This window comes from Pelodiscus sinensis, chromosome 2, assembly GCF_052426305.1.
Source record: "Pelodiscus sinensis isolate ZL-2025 chromosome 2, ASM5242630v1, whole genome shotgun sequence".
NCBI classification, from domain to species: Eukaryota; Metazoa; Chordata; order Testudines; family Trionychidae; genus Pelodiscus; species Pelodiscus sinensis.
Window position 1 is genome coordinate 176,116,767 of NC_143053.1, and position 18,997 is coordinate 176,135,763.

At 42.5% G+C, this 18,997-nt stretch overlaps 1 protein-coding gene across 1 annotated transcript in view; it reads right to left on the reverse strand.

The window, feature by feature from the left end:
- The window catches only part of STAC (SH3 and cysteine rich domain), a 118,650-nt gene extending 99,913 nt beyond the window's left edge, over window positions 1–18,737 (reverse strand). Inside the window, exon 1 of the mRNA XM_006124009.5 lies at window positions 18,188–18,737. Coding sequence (XP_006124071.2) covers window positions 18,188–18,304 — 117 coding nt within the window. The 5' untranslated portion in view covers window positions 18,305–18,737. The remainder of the gene's footprint in view (window positions 1–18,187) is intronic.
- Between the last annotated feature and the right edge of the window lie 260 nt (window positions 18,738–18,997).

Genomic DNA, 18,997 nt, shown 5'->3' on the forward strand with positions numbered 1-18,997 from the left:
GGGTTGTGTATCAGACAATGCCAAACTCTTGAAGAGCTATGCCATGGACAGGGAGAACCACCCAGTAGGGGCAGGCTACCAGGTCACGTTGACCTCTTGGTAACTAAGGCTGTTGGCTTTATATGCAAAAGGCTGGAAAGAATCATCTCAAGAAAGCATTTAAAAGCCTGCAACAAAGCTTTCCTAAGGGGGCATTTCTATGACATGTGTGCCTACACTGAATATATGCTAGTTGCAGTGTGTGGGGAGAGGGAAAGAGTGCCTGAACTGAGATGGTCATGAACAACAAGCATCCCACCATGTCATTGCGTGTTCACATTTTACTCTCTCTCTCTCTGTACTGGTCGGTATCACAGGAGAAGTGTGTTAAATGGAGGGAGCGGCAAGGAGGATAGGCTGCTCGACTGGTGCACAAGCATCCTGACCCAGCAAAGCAGTTAAGGACATGCATGACTTTAAGCTTGTGAGTTATCTCACTGAAGTCAATGCCGCCACTAATAGCTTTAAAATTACACACAGGCTTGTGCACTCTGCTGGGCCCAAAGACAAGAGAGAACCACGCCCTCAGACTGTTATGGTGAGTGGTACATAAATGAGTGAGAAATTAATCAGTAGTAAAACACCCCTTGACTTCAATGCAGCCAGGATTCTACCCAAAGTAAAAGCTAGAGTATTGCATGGAAGGGCAGAGATATGCCCTGACCCTCAAGTTGCTGAGAGTACAAACTCGATATGAGTGGGGATTCTGCTTTTCTGCTATAAAACATCTTATTTTCCTCTGCTCATAATCCATGATGCTTCCCTTGTATCTATTCATCTCTATTTCTGCTTAAATCTTTTTGGGACATCTAAATGAACAACAGCCCTTAAATTTAATTTGTCTAGCATGGCAGCAATATCATCAAAGATCTCCGGCAGGGGAATTAAGTATAAACTCCCTGCTAACTGTCTTTCAAATGACACTGAACCATTTACCAATCCTCAGGATCCCTTCTTGAATCTAGTGAATTCTTAAAAAACAAAACCAAAAAACCCTCCAAATATTTCTGCACACTCTTCTTTTAATCTTTGTGGCGTTATGCTACCTACCCCTAGTGCTTTCTCTGCATAGCAAACAAAAGCCTGTGGTACTGTACTGAGGTACATCGGAATGATGTCACAAACAGCAGTACCTAGAGCAAGATTGTCAACACTGGATCTCGAAAACCAGGCTGCTGTGTTCATAACTAGGTACTGTAATAAAGTGGCTTGATCTTCAAGAGTGCTTGGCCCCAGTAGCTCGGAATGAGTTCAGCACAGGCATTGACAGTACAAGGCTGCACACTCCGTACTGGAAAAAATCAGGCTGATCCCCAAGACCAGGAAGGAGCCTGGGCCTGCTGGCCTCTGAAAGGCCTGGAGGTGAGGATAAAGGCTACCAGCCCTTTCACCCTGAAGGCAACAGAAAGGCATAAGGAAGGCGAAAAGGAAATGAAAGGTTGATGTGAAATGAAGCCCAAATTCTCCCGATACTGAATCCAGGTTCTCAGCTGTGCTTGTGCCAGTGTCTCAGGTTTGTTATGAACATTCCATCCAAATGTGTGTATACAGATACAAAGCTGGCACTCGTCTGAGCTTAACTCAATATGGTCAGGCAGCCAAATTCTCTGCGGGCATAAAGCGGCATAGATCCATAATCAGAGCTGTGCTACATGGTCTTGGGAGTCAAATGATGGTGATTGTATGAGTCAGCAAGTGCAATGCTGATTACTTTGTGTTGGGTCAATTATTTCCTAACTGTCATCTTACTTTTCACCTACTGCGGACTGGGGAGGCTACTTGTTTTATTGACCAGCAGGAATAATTCCTTGCGGGGGGGGGGGGGGGAAGAAAGAGAGGGAGACGATCTTTTCAGGGTCTTAGCAGTTGTTGGTGGAGAATAAATCGTGTGTTGCCCATGGTTATTCCTTTACTGGAGTATATTTGTTATAAATTGCTTACTTTTCCAGAAAGAGTGAGCTTAATTTTATTATCCCTTTTTCCCCCAAGAGGTCTGGATGTCTACGATCTTGTATGGATTGTGGGACTACCTAATTCCTGCAGAGTGAGTCTCTAAAACTGCATTCTCTGCAAGGTGCAGCTCTGAGAAGAACATGGCTGTTTCATTTTTTAAAAACTTGCCCTCGGTTGCTGAGCCATTTATGGAAAGGCTTCATTTATCTACATTACAACAGCACTGTTTCCATCAGGTCCCCCTTTGTGATCTCTAAATAATAATTTGTTAGAGGTCTGTGCCACGTGTCACTTAGACCAGGCGGAAATCACTGCAAAAGCAATAACTATAGACTACCGGGGTGGGCAAATATTGGTCCACGGGCCAGATCCAGCCCACCATGGTTAGCTGCTGATGGGCTTCCACTGCTGCATATCCCTGCACAGCTGCAGCTATTGGTGATCACAGATCCCATTGTTGAGGATAGCTGTTCCTGGCTAATGGGAAGCAGTGTCCTGATCTGCTCTGCTTTCCATTGCTCCCATTGGCTGGGAACAATGATCTACAGCCAACAGGAGTTGCAATTGCTGATAGCTGCAGCTGTGCAGGTAAATATAGTGGCTGAGGCCTGCCAGGGGCTAACCGTGGTGAACTGCCACCACGTGATTGCCCACCCCTGGGCTATCCACTGGTGGATTCGCTGACACAACAAATTGGACAAAAAATCCCAGCCAGAAACTGTAATATCCAGCTCCCCACTGGATGGTGTCCTGCCGAGCTTGGGGACACATCAGAAAGCTTGTACTAGTAGGTTGTGTCCACACTGGTGCGATCTTGCAGCAAAGTGGCCGCTCTTGCGCAGAAACTTGCTGCCTGTCTACACTAGCCATATGTTCTTGCACAAGTAAACTGATGTTCTACTGTATAAAATCAGGGCTTCTTGTGCAAGAACTATGATGCTCCCGCTCAGGAATAAGCCCTTTTGCGCAACTGTTCTTGCACAAGAAGCCAGTGTAGACAGGCAACATGAATTTCTTGCACAAGAAAGCCCTATGGTTAAAATGGCCATCAGAGCTTTCTTCTGCAAGAAAGTGTCTACACTGGCATGGATGCTCTTGCACAAAAGCACATCTCTTGTGCAAAAGCACATGCCAGTGTAGATGCTCTCTTCCAGAAGAGTTTTTGCACAAGAACTCTTCCGCAAAACAGTTCTTGTGCAAGAAGCTGCCAGTGTAGGCGTAGCCCTACTGTCCATATTCTACCAGTTCTGATAAGTACTAACTTTGATCATGAGGGGCTGCAAATTGGAAAAGCTTTCGCAGTAACAATGGTCACAGATAAATAAATTCTACTTAACATGCTGCAGTTGTAGCTCTCTACACTACCTCAGGGAGACTTTGGTTTGATTCTGTTCTTTTGATACCTGTGAATGCCCAGGTAGGCAGTGCAGCTAAACTCAAAAGGGGGAAACATCCCCCTTTCTCACATTGCTCTCTGCATACCCAGGTCCAAGCTCCAGGAAGACACCCCAAATGAGGAAAGAGATCCATTTCATTAACGTAACTAATGTTTTCTGTTACCTCATTGCCAAGGTTCCATTTTCCTGGTGAAAAGAATGTATAATGATAATAATAATAAAAAAAACCAAACCCTACATGAAGTTACAGCAAGAGAAAAATACATTTACATCCTAGTACAGTGGACACTTCGTAATGCTTTACATTGCTGGGCACTTAAAAGGGAGCACACAGTAGGCCACAGAGGAGCAGCTGCAATGTATTTCTTGTAAAGAAAGTAACCGTGACTCGTTTACAGAGGCAATGGAGGGTCAAGCCTCAGGAGTTTGCTTTATTTCAGCTATACCTGGGACTTGAGCTCTGCAGTTCCAGCAGCACTTATAAACCAGCTCCCTCCCACACTGAAGGATTATCATCCATTTTCATGACAGGCAACTTTTAACTTGACTAAGCTTGACCCTGGACATTTTGTGTGTAATGGGATTCTAAGGTCTGGCTCTTGCTTCTGTGGGTGAGCTGAGGAACAGGAAGGAGAGAGATGAAAACTGGAAGGAAGAGACTAAGTGAATGACTGTTCATCTAGACGCCTGCAACGCCTATGGAAAATAAATATACTTGTCAATAGGACTAACTACTGAAGATAGATTTAACTGCTATGTACCTGCCAAAGAGTCCTCTCTGCCCTTATTTCATGAAACGGTTGTATGATTCATCGAGCACCCTGGATAGGGTCACATTTCTTTCTGGTTTTGTCATCAATGAATAACTTTCCATTAGGACTGGCCAGAAAACAACAATTGTGTTTTGTGAAACATTCTGTGGCTTCAAACTTTCTTTTCATTGTGATGCCAAATAATACCACAAAGTACCCAATAGCAAGAGACTGACGTTTTATATTGCTGGTGAAAGCATCCAAGTTAGGGGGCTGGTTGCTCAGGTTCAAGATCCTGCTCTGATTGAGGCAGAATAGGGACTTCAGTCTTGATCTTCCCCACCCCAGGTGAGTGCCTAAAAGATCAGGGAGACAGCAGTTGCATGCGGTGTTCCAGCTGAGTTCCCACCAGCACCTTGTACAAGGGTAATTATACATCCTTATCTTTTTTGGAAATATCTCCCCTAATGCATTTTAGGATTGTGTTAGCCTTTTCCATGGCTGCCTCCCACTGGCAGCTTACAGTTATCTTGTGATCAACCAATATACACGGATCTTTCCCCAACTCTGGTACTTCCAATTGGTAAGTCACCAGTTTATAGCAAAATTTGTTGTTTGTCCTTAAAAGCGTGATTGCGTACTTTGTGCGATTACAGTTTATCTTATTTCTATTACTCCAGGTATGGACGACCCTTGAAAACTGGGGTAACACAAATGATGAAATTTAGATATCCAAGTCTCTCCCGATAAAGACAAGGTTCTCTCTCTTGGATAGACTAGTGTAATTCTACTGACGTGAATGGTGTCTCACTGGAGTAACTGAGATGAGAATCTGGCCTGCCTTAACATCCTATTCAATATCATTTGCTATACGCACACCTACAGGTCTTTGCTCTGTCCAATGAACCATGGCAGCGTAGCCCAACATTTCTTTGTTTTACTCTGACAGCTGAAAAAAGGATCATTTTCTAAACGTAGAATTTATAAGTGTGCCAGTGGGTAGCATTTTACTCCTATCTGAACCAAATCTACTTGGCATGTTCTGAAGATCAGCTGTATTTTGCTTTCTACTGACAACAGCGGATTGCTAAAATGATTCTCATTAATAAATCTGTGTGTGTGTGTTTTAGTAATCTGCCCTTTCTAAATGTAATTTAAAAACTTACCTGTACTAAGAAAACCTATTGAGCTGTCACTGACACTCATCTACAAGACTAACTTAGGAATTCCACTGGGGAGTCAGAAGCTCAGATGAGAATGGCTCTGTGTTGAAGCGGTTAATGAAATAGTATCTTAAACAGCAATGGTTTGACTGATTAACAACAAAAACCTAAATTTGATTGGCACAGTATTACAGTTGGTTAAAAAACAGGTCAAGCAGGTGAGATGACCTATACAATAAAAAATCTTTGCAGCCTAAGCAGGGTGAATGATTGCATGTGGATTTAGATGCAATTGTTTAATTTCTCTAAATAGAGTTGCAAACTGTGTACGCTTTCTGAACGATCAATGTCAACATCACAAGAAATTTATTTTATGTTCATCACAAATATGGACTGGAGATTTACTGAGCTGAATACCCAGCCAAATGTCCTTGGTCTCCCTTTACACAAGTGTAACTACTGAGCTCAGTGAAGTTGCTCCTGATGTATACTGGTGTAATAAGAAAATCAGTCCCAGAGATTATTCCAGTCATTTCAAAGTTGGATACCTGTGTTGTCACACCTGTAAAATTGACTTATGCACCAAGTGGAAATGGACTTGCACAGGCATGAAATGGGTAATTCGGTGACCCAAATGGCTGGTTAGGTAAATGAACAATTACTCATTTTGCGTGTATGCCCCTTTGTGTGGGCAAATGCAGGCTCTGTGTATGGAGCAGACGCACACAAATCAAATGAGCCCAACTCAGATACCCACAGCTGGAAAACTGGACATACATAAGAAGTACATCTGGGTAAATCAGCCAATTTTTGTCCAGAGTGTTTATGTGAAAAAACCCTCAATAGCTTTCTACCTGCTAAAATTGTTTAGTAAAATATTGCTTCTCTTTTGGCATATCTGTTTTTATTGCTGGTATGGGATTTTTTTTTTACATAAGGCTAGAGTCAAGTTATTACTATCCAGTGATAAATCAGATGCGCGTCAAGAGACAGCCGGTATTTTTCTTTATTCTGGATAGCAGAATGGGTAGGTGAAAGGACAATAAACAGATTGAATTCCCACTTTTACTTCTGATGTCCTGATGCTCCCAAAGTGGTTACAAACCTAATCATATAACAAGAAAATAACCCAGTCCATGCATAGTCAGCAGGCGAATAGAAGAAAGATAAGAAACAAAAGAACAAGACAAAAGAAACACATTTATTTATTTCCTTTTTACCTTTCACTTAGTCACCTGCTGACCAGATATTCAGGGACTGGATTATTATATCACTATAATAGTATGCGTACGCACAAACACACAATATAAATATATTTTCCTCACACCTATGTAAAGGGAAACCAAAAAGGTAGTTATCCATAGAGGTAGAACCCCACTTTCTTGCTTGCAACTAGAACATCTACTGTATAATTTTATTTAAACACTCCCAAAATAAACAGATTAGCATAATCCATTTTAGCTCATTGTCTTTCCCTTAACACTACCAACTTTAATTCCTTCACAAAATGTACTCACCATCTTATGCAGTGGCATGTAAAGCACCTGTGGGAAAGAACAGGAAATGACTTTCCCTCCCTTTCTTAGGTTTTCTTTTAAGATGTTTTTAATATTCCCTTGAAGACAATCACAGTAGCAGTTTGCATATTGGATATTTATTCAGTAATGTGGATGGGGAAACAATAACCGTATGTTATATTACCTGCCCTTTTAAAATATTCATTGACCAGTAATCTATCCCTCACTCATAGAACTTCAAAAAGTATTAACTCTTTATGCAGGGGAGATCTCCATTCAACCCTGTAGACCAAATCCTGAAAGGTTAAAACCATGAGCAACCCTATTCATATCAATAGAGTTGCACCATTTAAGTCTGCGCAGAATTTTGCTACTGACATCTTTGTTTAGAAACACTATTTAATCATATTATTATGTCTATGTGACTAACAGTGTGGTAGGTAGTGGGTTCAAACTTCTGGACTACTAGGTATGAAGGCCAGATGCTTCTCCAGAAGATACATTTTTACTATCTCCCATTACATGTCTGTTATGTTGATACATAGACAGTCTCTAAATGTGTTGTGCCTCTTACTTTGCTATTATTAACCTGGGAGATGATTGTCTTTATTTATCTATGAGAGAGTTATTGACTATGCAATTGTCAGGACTTTCGCCTTGTGTAAATCACCCGTACTTCTCAGACTATCTAGCCCAATGCCAAATTGATTTTAAAGGGTTAGCAATTCAAAGCATAAACTCTTTGGTATTCCAGGTTTCAGAGGGCTACCCATGTCAGTCTCTTTCAGCAAAAACAGCAAGGTGTTCGGAGGCCCTTTAAAGACATTAGAGTGCCACTGGCCTCCTCGTTGTTGTTTTAGATATTCCAAATGCCTAGATCTCCATTCCTAGATCACCAGAAGTTCAATACGCAAGTCAGTTTTGGCTTGTCATACAAGTATTTAAATGACAGAGCACATGTAAAGGTATGAGAGTCTCATACATAGCCCTGTACTTTACAAACATGGATGGAAATGGGCATACCTATGAAAGAATGACTGATTTTCTGTGTCAAGTATCAGGGGGTAGCCGTGTTAGTCTGAATCTGCAAAAGCGGCGGAGAGTCCTGTAGCACCTTATAGACTAACTGAAGTGTAGGAGCATAAGCTTTCGTGGGCAAAGACCCACTTCATCAGATGCATGTCACAAAGTGGGTGTTTGCCCACGAAAGCTTGATTTTCTGTGGTTGTCCACTGACACCTATAAGCAAGAAATGTCTAGATGGCAGTTTCAAAGGAACCCAGATCACCATGGCAATAACTTCAACCATAGTGGCTTGATGATTAAAATCACTGAACAACTGCAGTTCCCCATTGACTTCAATTGGGACTATAGATGCTCAGTGCCTCAGGCTAGACTACAGACTTCTTGCACAAGAAGCTTTTTTTGGAAGAGATCTTCTGAAAAAACTTCTCCCGAAAAAGTGCATCCACACTGCAAAAGCACATTGAAATAGTGATGCGCTTTTGTGAAAGAGAGCATCCAGACTGCCTGGACGCTATCTTGTATGTAAGCAGTGATTACTATGGACAGAATGGCAACCAGGGCATCCGTGCTTTTTCCTCTTCCCTCCTCTTCTGAAAAAATTCCCTCTTCCCCATCCACACACACCTTTTTGAGAATGAGCTCTTCCGCAAAAAGGCATTCTTCCTCATAAAATGAGGATTATCAATTGTGCAAAACCCCCTCTGTTCTTTCGATTTACTTGCAAAAGAACGCACTTGCAGTGTGGACGTAACTCAGGTTTTGTCGGAAAAAATGGCCATTTTTCTGACAAAACTCTGTAGTGTAGAGAAGCTAAAGTGACTGGAACTTTTCAGTTTGGAAAAGAGGAGACTGAGGGGGATATGATAGAGGTATATAAAACCATGAATGGTGTGGAGAGGGTGAATAAAGAAAAGTTATTCATTAGTTCCCATAATATAAGGTCTAGAGGACACCAAATGAAATTAATTGGTAGCAGGTTTAAAACTAATAAGCGAAAGTTCTTCTTCACACAGTGCATAGTCAACCTGTGGAACTCCTTGCCAGAGGAGGCTGTGAAGGCTAGAACTATAACAGAGTTTAAAGAGAAGCTAGATAAATTCATGGAGGTTAGGTCCATAAAAGGCTATTAGCCAGAGGGTAGGAATGGTGTCCCTGCCCTCTGTTTGTCAGAGGCTGGAGACGGATGGCACGAAACAAATCACTTGATCATTGTCTTTGGTCCACCCCCTCCAGGGCACCTGGCACTGGCCACTGTCAGCAGACAGGCTACTAAGCTAGATGGACCTTTGGTCTGACCCAATATGGCCATTCTTATGTTCTTATGTAGTGTAGACGTACCCTCAGAAATGTAGGACCTGAAGATGCAAATAGAGTATTTAAATCATTCTGGGCTGATATCTCTCAAGATTTGTCCCAGATTTTTAAACGCAACACTGACAAAACAAGTCAAGATGTGGGCTCATTTAGGAAAGTTCCTTTTAATTTAATATTGGTATAAGAGTCTATACCAATAACTCAAAAAACTATAGCATTTAATGGAGAATTATTTCCTTCTCTTAGGCTTTTTTCATCACTCTAGCAAGCATTATACCAGGGATTGAAATTCTTTAATGAACAGGGTGCAAAAATTGAAATCTTGTATTTCTCTATTATAGTCTAAAGTATTTATCCAAAAAGGCCTAGAAGATACAAATAACCATAGATGTAGAACTGGGGGTGCTGCCACCTGTCCTGGCTTCAAGTGGTTTCCATCAATATACAGGGTTACAGCACCTGCATTATAAAAACTGTTCCAGCAACTCTACAAGTGATAAGATTCCAGCAAAATAAATTGCTTAGAGAATACATGAATGAATTCCTTAATTTTTTTTGCGGTACAGAATTAGAGAACCCTACAAAAACTGGCCTTTTGCCTTGTCACTAGATCTGCAGGTTCAAACACACAGGAGCCATACTTTCTAAACATATGTACATAGTATAATTTATAATTGGTACAAATTATTAATAATTTCGATCCCACATAAGTTTGCTCTTCTTATAGATTTAAAGCACCCATTTCCATTGTACTCGGAGGCCAAATAACCGCTTGTAATACCTAATAAATACTATTATAATCACAGTATTCCTGACCATTCAAGCTGCAGACTTTTGAACACAGAAGGAATTTATGTTTTGTTACAATCAGGCCACGTTATATTTCTTGTCCTTTGCATGCACATCTGAAATAACAATGTCTATAGTAAACTGTTCCCTCAGGCAGCTCATATAATAAATTAACATCAGATAATCTGAAAACTTGTTTATACAGAGTAAAACAAACATAGTAGGGAATTCCTTATCATAAAGTCATATGCTCTATGCACATGTTTGTTGCTTTGTATGTGTTATGTATTCCAATACAATGACCAGCTAAATCAATACAGAGGCAGCTAAATCAATGGAAGAATAGTTCCATTGACCTAGCTACCACTGCTCACGATAATATGTGTCCTATGTCAACAGAAGAGCTCTGTACATCAGTGTAGACTACTTCTGCACTGTGAGGCTGTGCTGGCATATCTACGATGCTATAGCTATGCCTGTAGAGTCCCTGTAGAGTATAAATGTGGCCTGAGAGTGGTGCTTGGAATTAGATTCTCCTGAATTTTCAGGCCACATCCAGACCTCATGTGAGTTCCTCTCCAGCAATGTCCCCTTGAGCAAATCACTTAGGGTATGTCTAGACTACATGCCTCTGGCGACAGAGGCATGTAGATTAGGCTACCCGGCATAGGCAAAGAAGTGGGGATTTAAATAATCCCCGCTTCATTAAAATTAACATGGCCGCCGCTCTGAGCCGACGATCAGCTGATCCGGCACAGTGCGGTCGTCTAGATGCGGATCAGTTAGCTAGGGAAGCCTTTGCCAACCGATCCTGTAAGCCTCATTTTCCTCTTTTCCAAACTGAAAAGTCCCAGTCACTTTAGCCTTTCCTTATATGGGACCTGTTCCAAACCCCTGATCATTTTAGTTGCCCTTTTCTGAACCCTTTCAAGGCCAAAATATCTTTTTTGAAGTGAGGAGACCACATCTGTACACAGTACTCAAGATGTGGGCATACCATAGTTTTTACAGGGGCAGTAAGATATTCTGGGTCTTATTTTCTATCCCTTTCTTAATAATTCCTAACATTCTGTTTGCCTTTTTGACCACCGCAGCACACTGTGTGGACGTTTTCAGAGAACTGTCCACGATAACTCCAAGACTGATTTGTTGTAGCCAAATTAACCCCTATCATATTGTATGTATTGTTGGGGTTATTTTTTCCAACGTGCATTACTTTACACTTATCCACATTAAACTTCATTTGCCATTTTGTTGCCCAATCACTCAGTTTTGTGAGATCTTTTTTAAGTTCTTCACTGTCTGCTTCTGCCTTGATTATCTTACTTTAGTATCATCCACAAACTTTACTACCTCACTGCTTGCTCCTTTCTCTAGATCATTTATGAATAAGTTGAATAGGATTGGTCCTAGGACTGACCACTAGTTACCCCTCTCCATTCTGAAAATTTACCATTTATTCCTACCCTTTGTTTCCTGTCTTTTAACCGGTTCTCAATCCATGAAAGGACCTTCCCTCTTATCCCATGACAACGTAATTTACATAAGAGCCTTTGGTGAGGGACTCTGAAAATCTAAGTATGCTATATCTACTGGATCCCCCTTTTCCACATGTTTGTTAACCCCTTTAAAGAACTCTAATAGATTAGTAAGACATGATTTCCCTTTACAGAAACCATGTTGACTTTTGCCCAACAAATTATGTTCTTCTACATGCCTAACAATTTTATTCTTAACTATTGTTTTGACTAATTTGCCTGGTACCGACGTTAGACTTACTGGTCTGTAATTGCTGACATCACCTCTAGAGCCCTTTTTAAATATTGGTGTCACGTTAGCTATCTTCCAGTGAGTAGGTACGGAAGCTGATTTAAGGGATAGATTACAAACCATAGTTAACAGTTCTGCAATTTCCCATTTGAGTTCTTTTAGAACCCTTGGGTGAATGCCATCCGGTCCCGATGATTTGTTCATGCTAAGTTTTTCTATTTGTTCCAAAACCTCCTCTAATGACACTTCAAGCCAGGACAGTTCCTCAGATTCATCTCCCACAAAGGACGGTGCAGGTTTGGGAATCTCCCCAACATCCTCAGCCGTGAAGATTGCTGCAAAGAAATCATTTAGCTTCTCTGCAATGGCTTTATCGTCCTTGATTGCTCCTTTTGTATCTCAATTGTCTAGGGGACCCACTGGTTTTTTAGCAAGCTTCCTGCTTCTAATGTACTTAAAAACATTTTCCTATTGTTCTTTGAGTTTTTGGCTAGCTGCTCCTCAAAATCTTTTTTCGCTTTTCTTATTACAGTTTTACACTTAATTTGTCAGTGTTTATGTTCCTTTCTATTTATCTCACTGGGATTGGACTTCCATTTCTTGAAAGATGCCTTTTTGTCCCTCACTGCTTCTTCTTCATGGTGGTTAAGCCACGGTGACACTTTTTAAAGTCTCTTACTATGTTTTTTAATTTGGGGTATACATTTAAGTTGGGCTTCTATTATGGTGTCTTTAAAAAGTTTCCTTGCAGCTTGCAGGGATTTGGCTCTTGCCACTGTGCCTTTTATTTTCTGTTTAACTAACCTCCTCATTTTTGTGTAATTTCCCTTTTTGAAATTAAATGCCAGAGTGCTGGACTGCTGAGGTGTTCTTCCCACCACTGGAATGTTAAATGTTATTATATTATGGTCACTATTCCCAAGCGGTCCTGTAATAGTTACCTTCTGGACCTAATCCTGCGTTCCGCTCAGGACTAAATCGAGAATTGCCTTTCCCCTTGTGGGTTCCTGTACCAGCTGCTCCAAGAAGCAGTCATTTAAGCTATTGAGAAATTTTATTTCTGCATCTCTTCCTGAGGTGACATGTACCCAGTCAATATGGGGATAATTGAAATCCCCCGCTATTATTGAGTTCTTTATTTTGGTAGCCGCTCTAATCTCCCTCAGCATTTCAATGTCAGTATCACTGTCCTGGTCAGGTGGTCGATAATATATCCCTACTGCTATATTCGTATTATTGGAGCATGGAATTACTATCCATAGTGATTCTATTGAACATGTTGATTCATATAAGATTTTTATTTCATTTGATTCTACGTTATCTTTCACATATAGTGCTACTCCGCCACCCACACAGCCCGTTCTATCCTTCCGATATATTTTATATCCCGGTATGATTGTGTCCCAGAGACTTTCCTCATTCCACCAGGTTTCTGTGATGCCTATTATGTCAATCTCCTCCTTTAATACAAGGTACTCTAGTTCACCCATGTTATTAGTCAAACTTTTAGCATTTGTGTAGAAGCACTTTAAAAATTTGCCACTGTTTATTTGTCTGCCCTTTCTTGATGTATTAGATTCCTTTTATGTGGTTGTTTGTCTGCTCTGGCCCCTTGTTTGTCCTCTTCCCTCCTCTCTTTCTCACTACAGCCTAGAGAATCTCTATCAATGGATTCTCCTCTAAGAGGAGTCTCCGTCCAATTTACGTGCTTCTCCGCACCAATCGGCTTTCCTCCATCTCCTAGTTTAAAAACTGCTCTATGGCCTTTTTAATGTTCAGTGCCAGCAGTCTGGTTCCACCCTGGTTTAGGTAGAGCCCATCCCTTCCTGTATAAGCTCCCCCTCTCCCAAAAGTGTCCCCAGTTCCTAATAAATCTAAAACCCTCTTCCCTACACCATCGTCTCATCCACACATTGCGACTCTGAAGCTTTGCCTGCCTACCTGGACCTGCGCGTAGAACTGGAAGCATTTCTGAAAATGCCACCATAGAGGTCCTGGATTTCAGTTGCTTTCCTAGCAACCTAAATTTGGATTCCAGGACGTTTTTCCTACCCTTTCCTACGTCATTGGTACCTATATGTACCATGACCACCGGCTCCTCCCCAGTACTACACATAAGCCTATCTAGATGCCTCGAGAGAGCTGCAACCTTCGCACCAGTCAGGCAAGTGACCATACGGTTCTCCCGGTCATCACAAACCCAACTATCTTATGTTTCTAACGATCAAATCACCCACTACTAACACCTGCCTTTTCCTAACAACTGGCGTTCCTTCCCCCTCAGAGGTATCCTTAGTGCGAGAGGATACTGCAACATCCTCTGGAAGGAGGGTCCCAACTATGGGATGGTTTCCTCTGTTCCCATTGAATACTCTGCTCCCCTGAGCCTTTCATTCTCCTTAAGAGCACTGGGGCTCTCAGACTGGAGGTGGGACAATACTACAGTGTCCCGGAAAGTCTCATCAACATAGTTCTCTGCCTCCCTTAGCTCCTCCAGTTCAGCCACCCTGGCCTCCAAAGCCCGAACTCGGTCTCTGAGGTTCAGGAGCTCCTTGCAATGGGTGCACACAGATGCCATCTGCCACAGGGCAGGTAATCATACATAAACAGGATAGCCCTTCTCTGTTCTATTGAAACTAATCATCAAGGTACTAGTCAGTAGGAGTAAAAGCAGGGGTGGGGAACCTAAGTCCCAGTGGCTGGATGTGGCCTCTGGCTTGCCTAGATCATGACCCTGAGACTCAGTCCTCCCCCTCCCCCCACCATCTCCCTACAGAGCTGGAGCCCACAGCTACTAGGTTGTCCCTCACTCCTCTTGGCTTTGGTGTGCAAGGGGAATAAGGAGAGTGTCTTTCTCCTTCTCAGCTGGGGGCCACTTGAGTGAGGGGTTTGCTTTTTTGCTTCTCACTTGTTTGTGGCCCCCAACTGATTTTACTGTGGGTCAGTGACCCCCAACCATAGTTCCCTCTAAGGTGTGCCTCTGTGCAGTTGCACACAAAAAATTCTCTGCCCACCTGCCTCCTTTGCAGAGCCACACAGCAGCACTCGCTTGCCTGCTTGAAGGTGAGTGACGCGGTGGATATTGAAGGTGGCAAGTGGTTGCTCCAGCGGCCGGGGCTGGGGCTAGAGGAGCTGCGTGGTGGGCAGTAGGTGGCTGCTCCAGTGGCCAGGTGGGGCCATGTGGCGGGCAGCCGGGGCTGCTCCCAGCAGCTGGGGCTACATGGTGAAGGGGTTGCTCTGGTGGTCGGGGCTGCTCCAGGGGCCAGCTCCAGGGCCACACAGTGGCTGCCAGACTACTCCATGTGACAGCTGCCCAAAGCTGGATCTGGGTTGTGGTGCAGCTGCTCTTGGGGCTGGGGCCCCTGCATCTCTCGTCCCCCCTCCCACACCTCTCAACCCTCATTCCGCAGCCCTCTGTCCCCTCTGCTCCCCTCATGTCACTGCCCCACAACCAGCACCTCACTCCCTAGAAACCCTGGGTGCTGGCAGCAGCTTCCCTCTGCCAAAAGTGGGGACTCAGGCTACGTCTAGACTGCAGGCTTCTTTCAGAAGAAGCTTTTTTCAGAAGAGATTGTCTGAAAAAACTTCTTCCAAAAGTGCGTCCACACTGCCAAAGTGCATTGAAAAAGCAGATAGTGTCCGGACTGAATGGACACTATCTCACATGTAAGCTGTGATTACTATGGGCGGAATGGCCACCAGGGCACCTGTGCTTTTTCCTCATCTTCTGAAAGAACTTCCTCTTCCCCATCCACACATGCCTTTTTGCAAAAGAACTCTTTCACAAAAAGACTTCTTCCTCTTAGAATGCGGATTACCAACACCAGAAAAACCCCTCTGTTCTTTTGATTTTCTTGTGGAAGAACGCGATTGCAGTGTGGACATTCCTCAAGTTTTGTCGGAAAAATGGCTGCTTTTCTGACAAAACTCTATAGTGTAGACATACCCTCACAGCCAGCCCCATGAGGAGCAGCCTGGGGCAGTCCCTCCCCTGCACACAGGCTGCCCAGGGAGCAGCGCTCTCCAGGGTGGGGGGCACATCTCACTTTCTCCCTATGAGGAGTGTGAGGGGGCTACCTGGGAGAGTCTCTTGGGGAGCAGTGCCACTGGTGGGTGCTACAGTGGCACACAGCCAAAGAAGAGCACATGACCTCATTATTGGAGTACAAGACAAAACTCTGCTCATGGATGGAAAATCTTAGAGGGAACACTGCCCCCAAGTCTGAAACGATTCCCCACCCCTGAGTAAGTGGATCAGAATCTGGTACTTAACCTTTCTGTGCATCAGTTTCCTCATCTGTAAAATGGTGTTCACAGTACTTCACCAGCCAATGAAGGATTTGTGAGGAATATTTGTATGTGACATTGCAGTTTACTCTTGATTAAGATATGCTTCCTTATAAGGAATGGGATTCAATTTTGAGAGGCTATCCAATTAGAAATGTCTGAACATACTTGCACAAATTTGCATGGCTACAAAGTTAGATTTTCACTAATCATTCACTTCCTGCCTGCTAGGTCCCTCCAAATTTCAGCTGCTTTTCTGGTAGGCTGAAATTGTGCCTCTCAAAACATACTAGCCGGGTACTGCAATATTGCTTGGCTGTCATCTTTTTCAATACAAAAGTTTGTGTATATGCACATTTCAAGCCTGCTTTTTGAAATATGGCCCCATGGGGCTTTATTCCCCACAAATTTTTATAATACTAAAGAGCTCCCTGTCTATTTTTAAAGTGACTTCTTCTATGCAATGGAAAATTAGGTGTCCTCCCTGATCGTATGTAAAATAAAATACTCAAAACAAAAATGTACACATTACACGTACCTAAGTCTTTATATGTAATAATTGCATTGACTGATAAAATCTGCACAGCACCATGTCCTCTTGTCTGGTGAGCCTAACATTACCATCTGGGAGTGGTATGGTTTTAATTTTTGGAATTAAATTTTTGGAATGGTCCATTTTTGTTGTGCATGCAGCATAACTTACCCAAGAAGCACCTCATGCACACAGCAGAAACCATGTCTGATTTAGATGAATGAGCCTAAAGCATTATAACTATTTGGTTGGTCTAACCAGAAGACAGTACCATACAGCACCAAAGAGCCGTGGCCCAGCACACACCTTCATGCACCTCACAGAAGGCCTCATCCGTACATGGGATAGTGTGCTACATGCCCCTTGTGAGGCATTTTCAACCCACGGATTCTCTGGGTGACAGTATTGTGCAACACTTACCACCAGGTAGATCCTGGTGTAGCTGTGCCCTCAGTAGATAACTCTCTCTTTTTCACCTCTTCCACAAATGCTTCTGTGTTCTCAAGTGATGTCACTACAGTTTACAATAGCATTGGGTAACTATTACTGCAGAATAGTTATGGTGCACAGTTTCTTCCTTTCAGATATAACTGTGCTTCTTTACTTAGAAAATTCTCTAATTCTTTTCTTTGTGGTACCAAAGAATATTTTTAGCATGGCCCAAACCATAGGCACTGACTCCATGGGTGCCCCCGCCCTGTTGCTACAGCACTTCAGATCATTACTGTAGAATATTGTGATATACTAGAATACATGTATACTGTGAACTAAACCAGCTATTTAAATCCAGACCCAATGTGTCCCTTATCAACTAAACCAATTTCCATTAGGTCCTGTGGTTTCCAAATATCTATTTGGACATAAACAGTTAGGGGCAGAGATCATCTTTTTGTTTTGTGTTTGTACAGTACCTAGCGCAATGAGGCCCTGGAGCATCCCTTCATACACAAAACAAATAAATAAATAGTGAGATTGTCCAGGGAACAGAAGAGCACCATTGTTTTGGAAATATGTTTTGTTTTATGTACTTTTCTCTTCCTAATTATGGGCAGGTCAACACAGAAACTTTTTGCAAATAAATCCACAAATCATTTAAGAACACAGAAATTAGAGATAAGTGACTGGGTTTTTTTTTAGCAAGGTATCTTGAGTCAGATAATTAAAAAGAGGTGGAAGCAGAAAAAGCCTTTCTTATTGAGAGTGGGTAGGAAGTCTTGCCCCAAAATGACCCCACCCAGGCCCTATTTAAAATACCGATGTGTTTAAAAGGAAATGCCCAAGTTCACTGAAGCATCTGTTAGAAAATAACCAACTCTTTCCTTATCCTATAACATATTCAGTCATTCCTGCCATGAACAGGTGAAAACCTTGGACTTATTCTCATGTCAAATATTAAAATGTCTATAAAGGAATATTGAAATGGATTGATTTTCCTCTCTTAAGAAAAAGACATCTCAAAACCTCCCCCTTCCACAATCAAACTCTAGATACATCCGGATGAATAGCAAGAGTTCTGAAGTCTGGTCATTATAAACATATAATACAGTAATAAATCACCCTTTAAATTCTGGTTCAGTATTTCAACTTAAAAAAATATGCTCCAGCATAGAGTAAAATCTGCTAAATGTACACCAAATGGATTAAATACCTTTGATTCTTGGCTGGTGGTAGATGCTGGAGAAGGGGGCTGATCTGTGTTCTCCAGTTCATTATCTTTCTCCACATTATCCACACTGACTTCAGCAGTGTTGCTTGGGGGAATCATTTTGCCTCTAAAATAATATTGTTGCTATTGGGAAGCGAGCTCCCGTCCTTGCCTGCTTTTGTTTATTTAATTTGTTCTTTCTTCTCCGTTCCTGCAGAGCAAACACACTCCTCTCATTCTCAGTTTGGCTATATTTGAAGGCTGGAATTCTCTGGATTTTCTTTTTCTTCTCCTCTTCCTCCCCCTCCCCTTTTCCTCTTTCTCTTCCCCTCCGGTCCCCTCTGTAATTCTGCTGCAAGGGCAGTAAGTTATTGATGGCTCTGTAGGTCAGCTGTGTGGCTGCTTCTGTGTTTTTCTTGGTCCTTCTTTCCTCAGAGTGAAGCCTGGAGGTGTAGAATAGAAAGTCGTGACTGTCAGCCCAGTGATCAAATGGGAGTGAGCTGAAGCAGAAAGCCTGAGCTGCTCACACACATGGGGCACTGGAGGGAGGAGTTGTATTTCTAATGCCTTGAACGGCTTTGCTGGAGCATGTGCTGTCATAGTAGTGGAAGAAAGTAATGCACTCACACACGCACGCAACTACACACGAGGTTTGGAGAAGCTGCTTTACCTTGTAGGAAGCCTGAAGATTCAGGAGCATGGCACCGTTTGAAGAAGTGCAGCTGCTCAAATCTTATGTTATTTCTATTGGGGGGGGGGGGGGAGTCCAGAAAAAAGAAGAAAGCTTCTAGATTCTCTTGGAGGAGGGGGAGA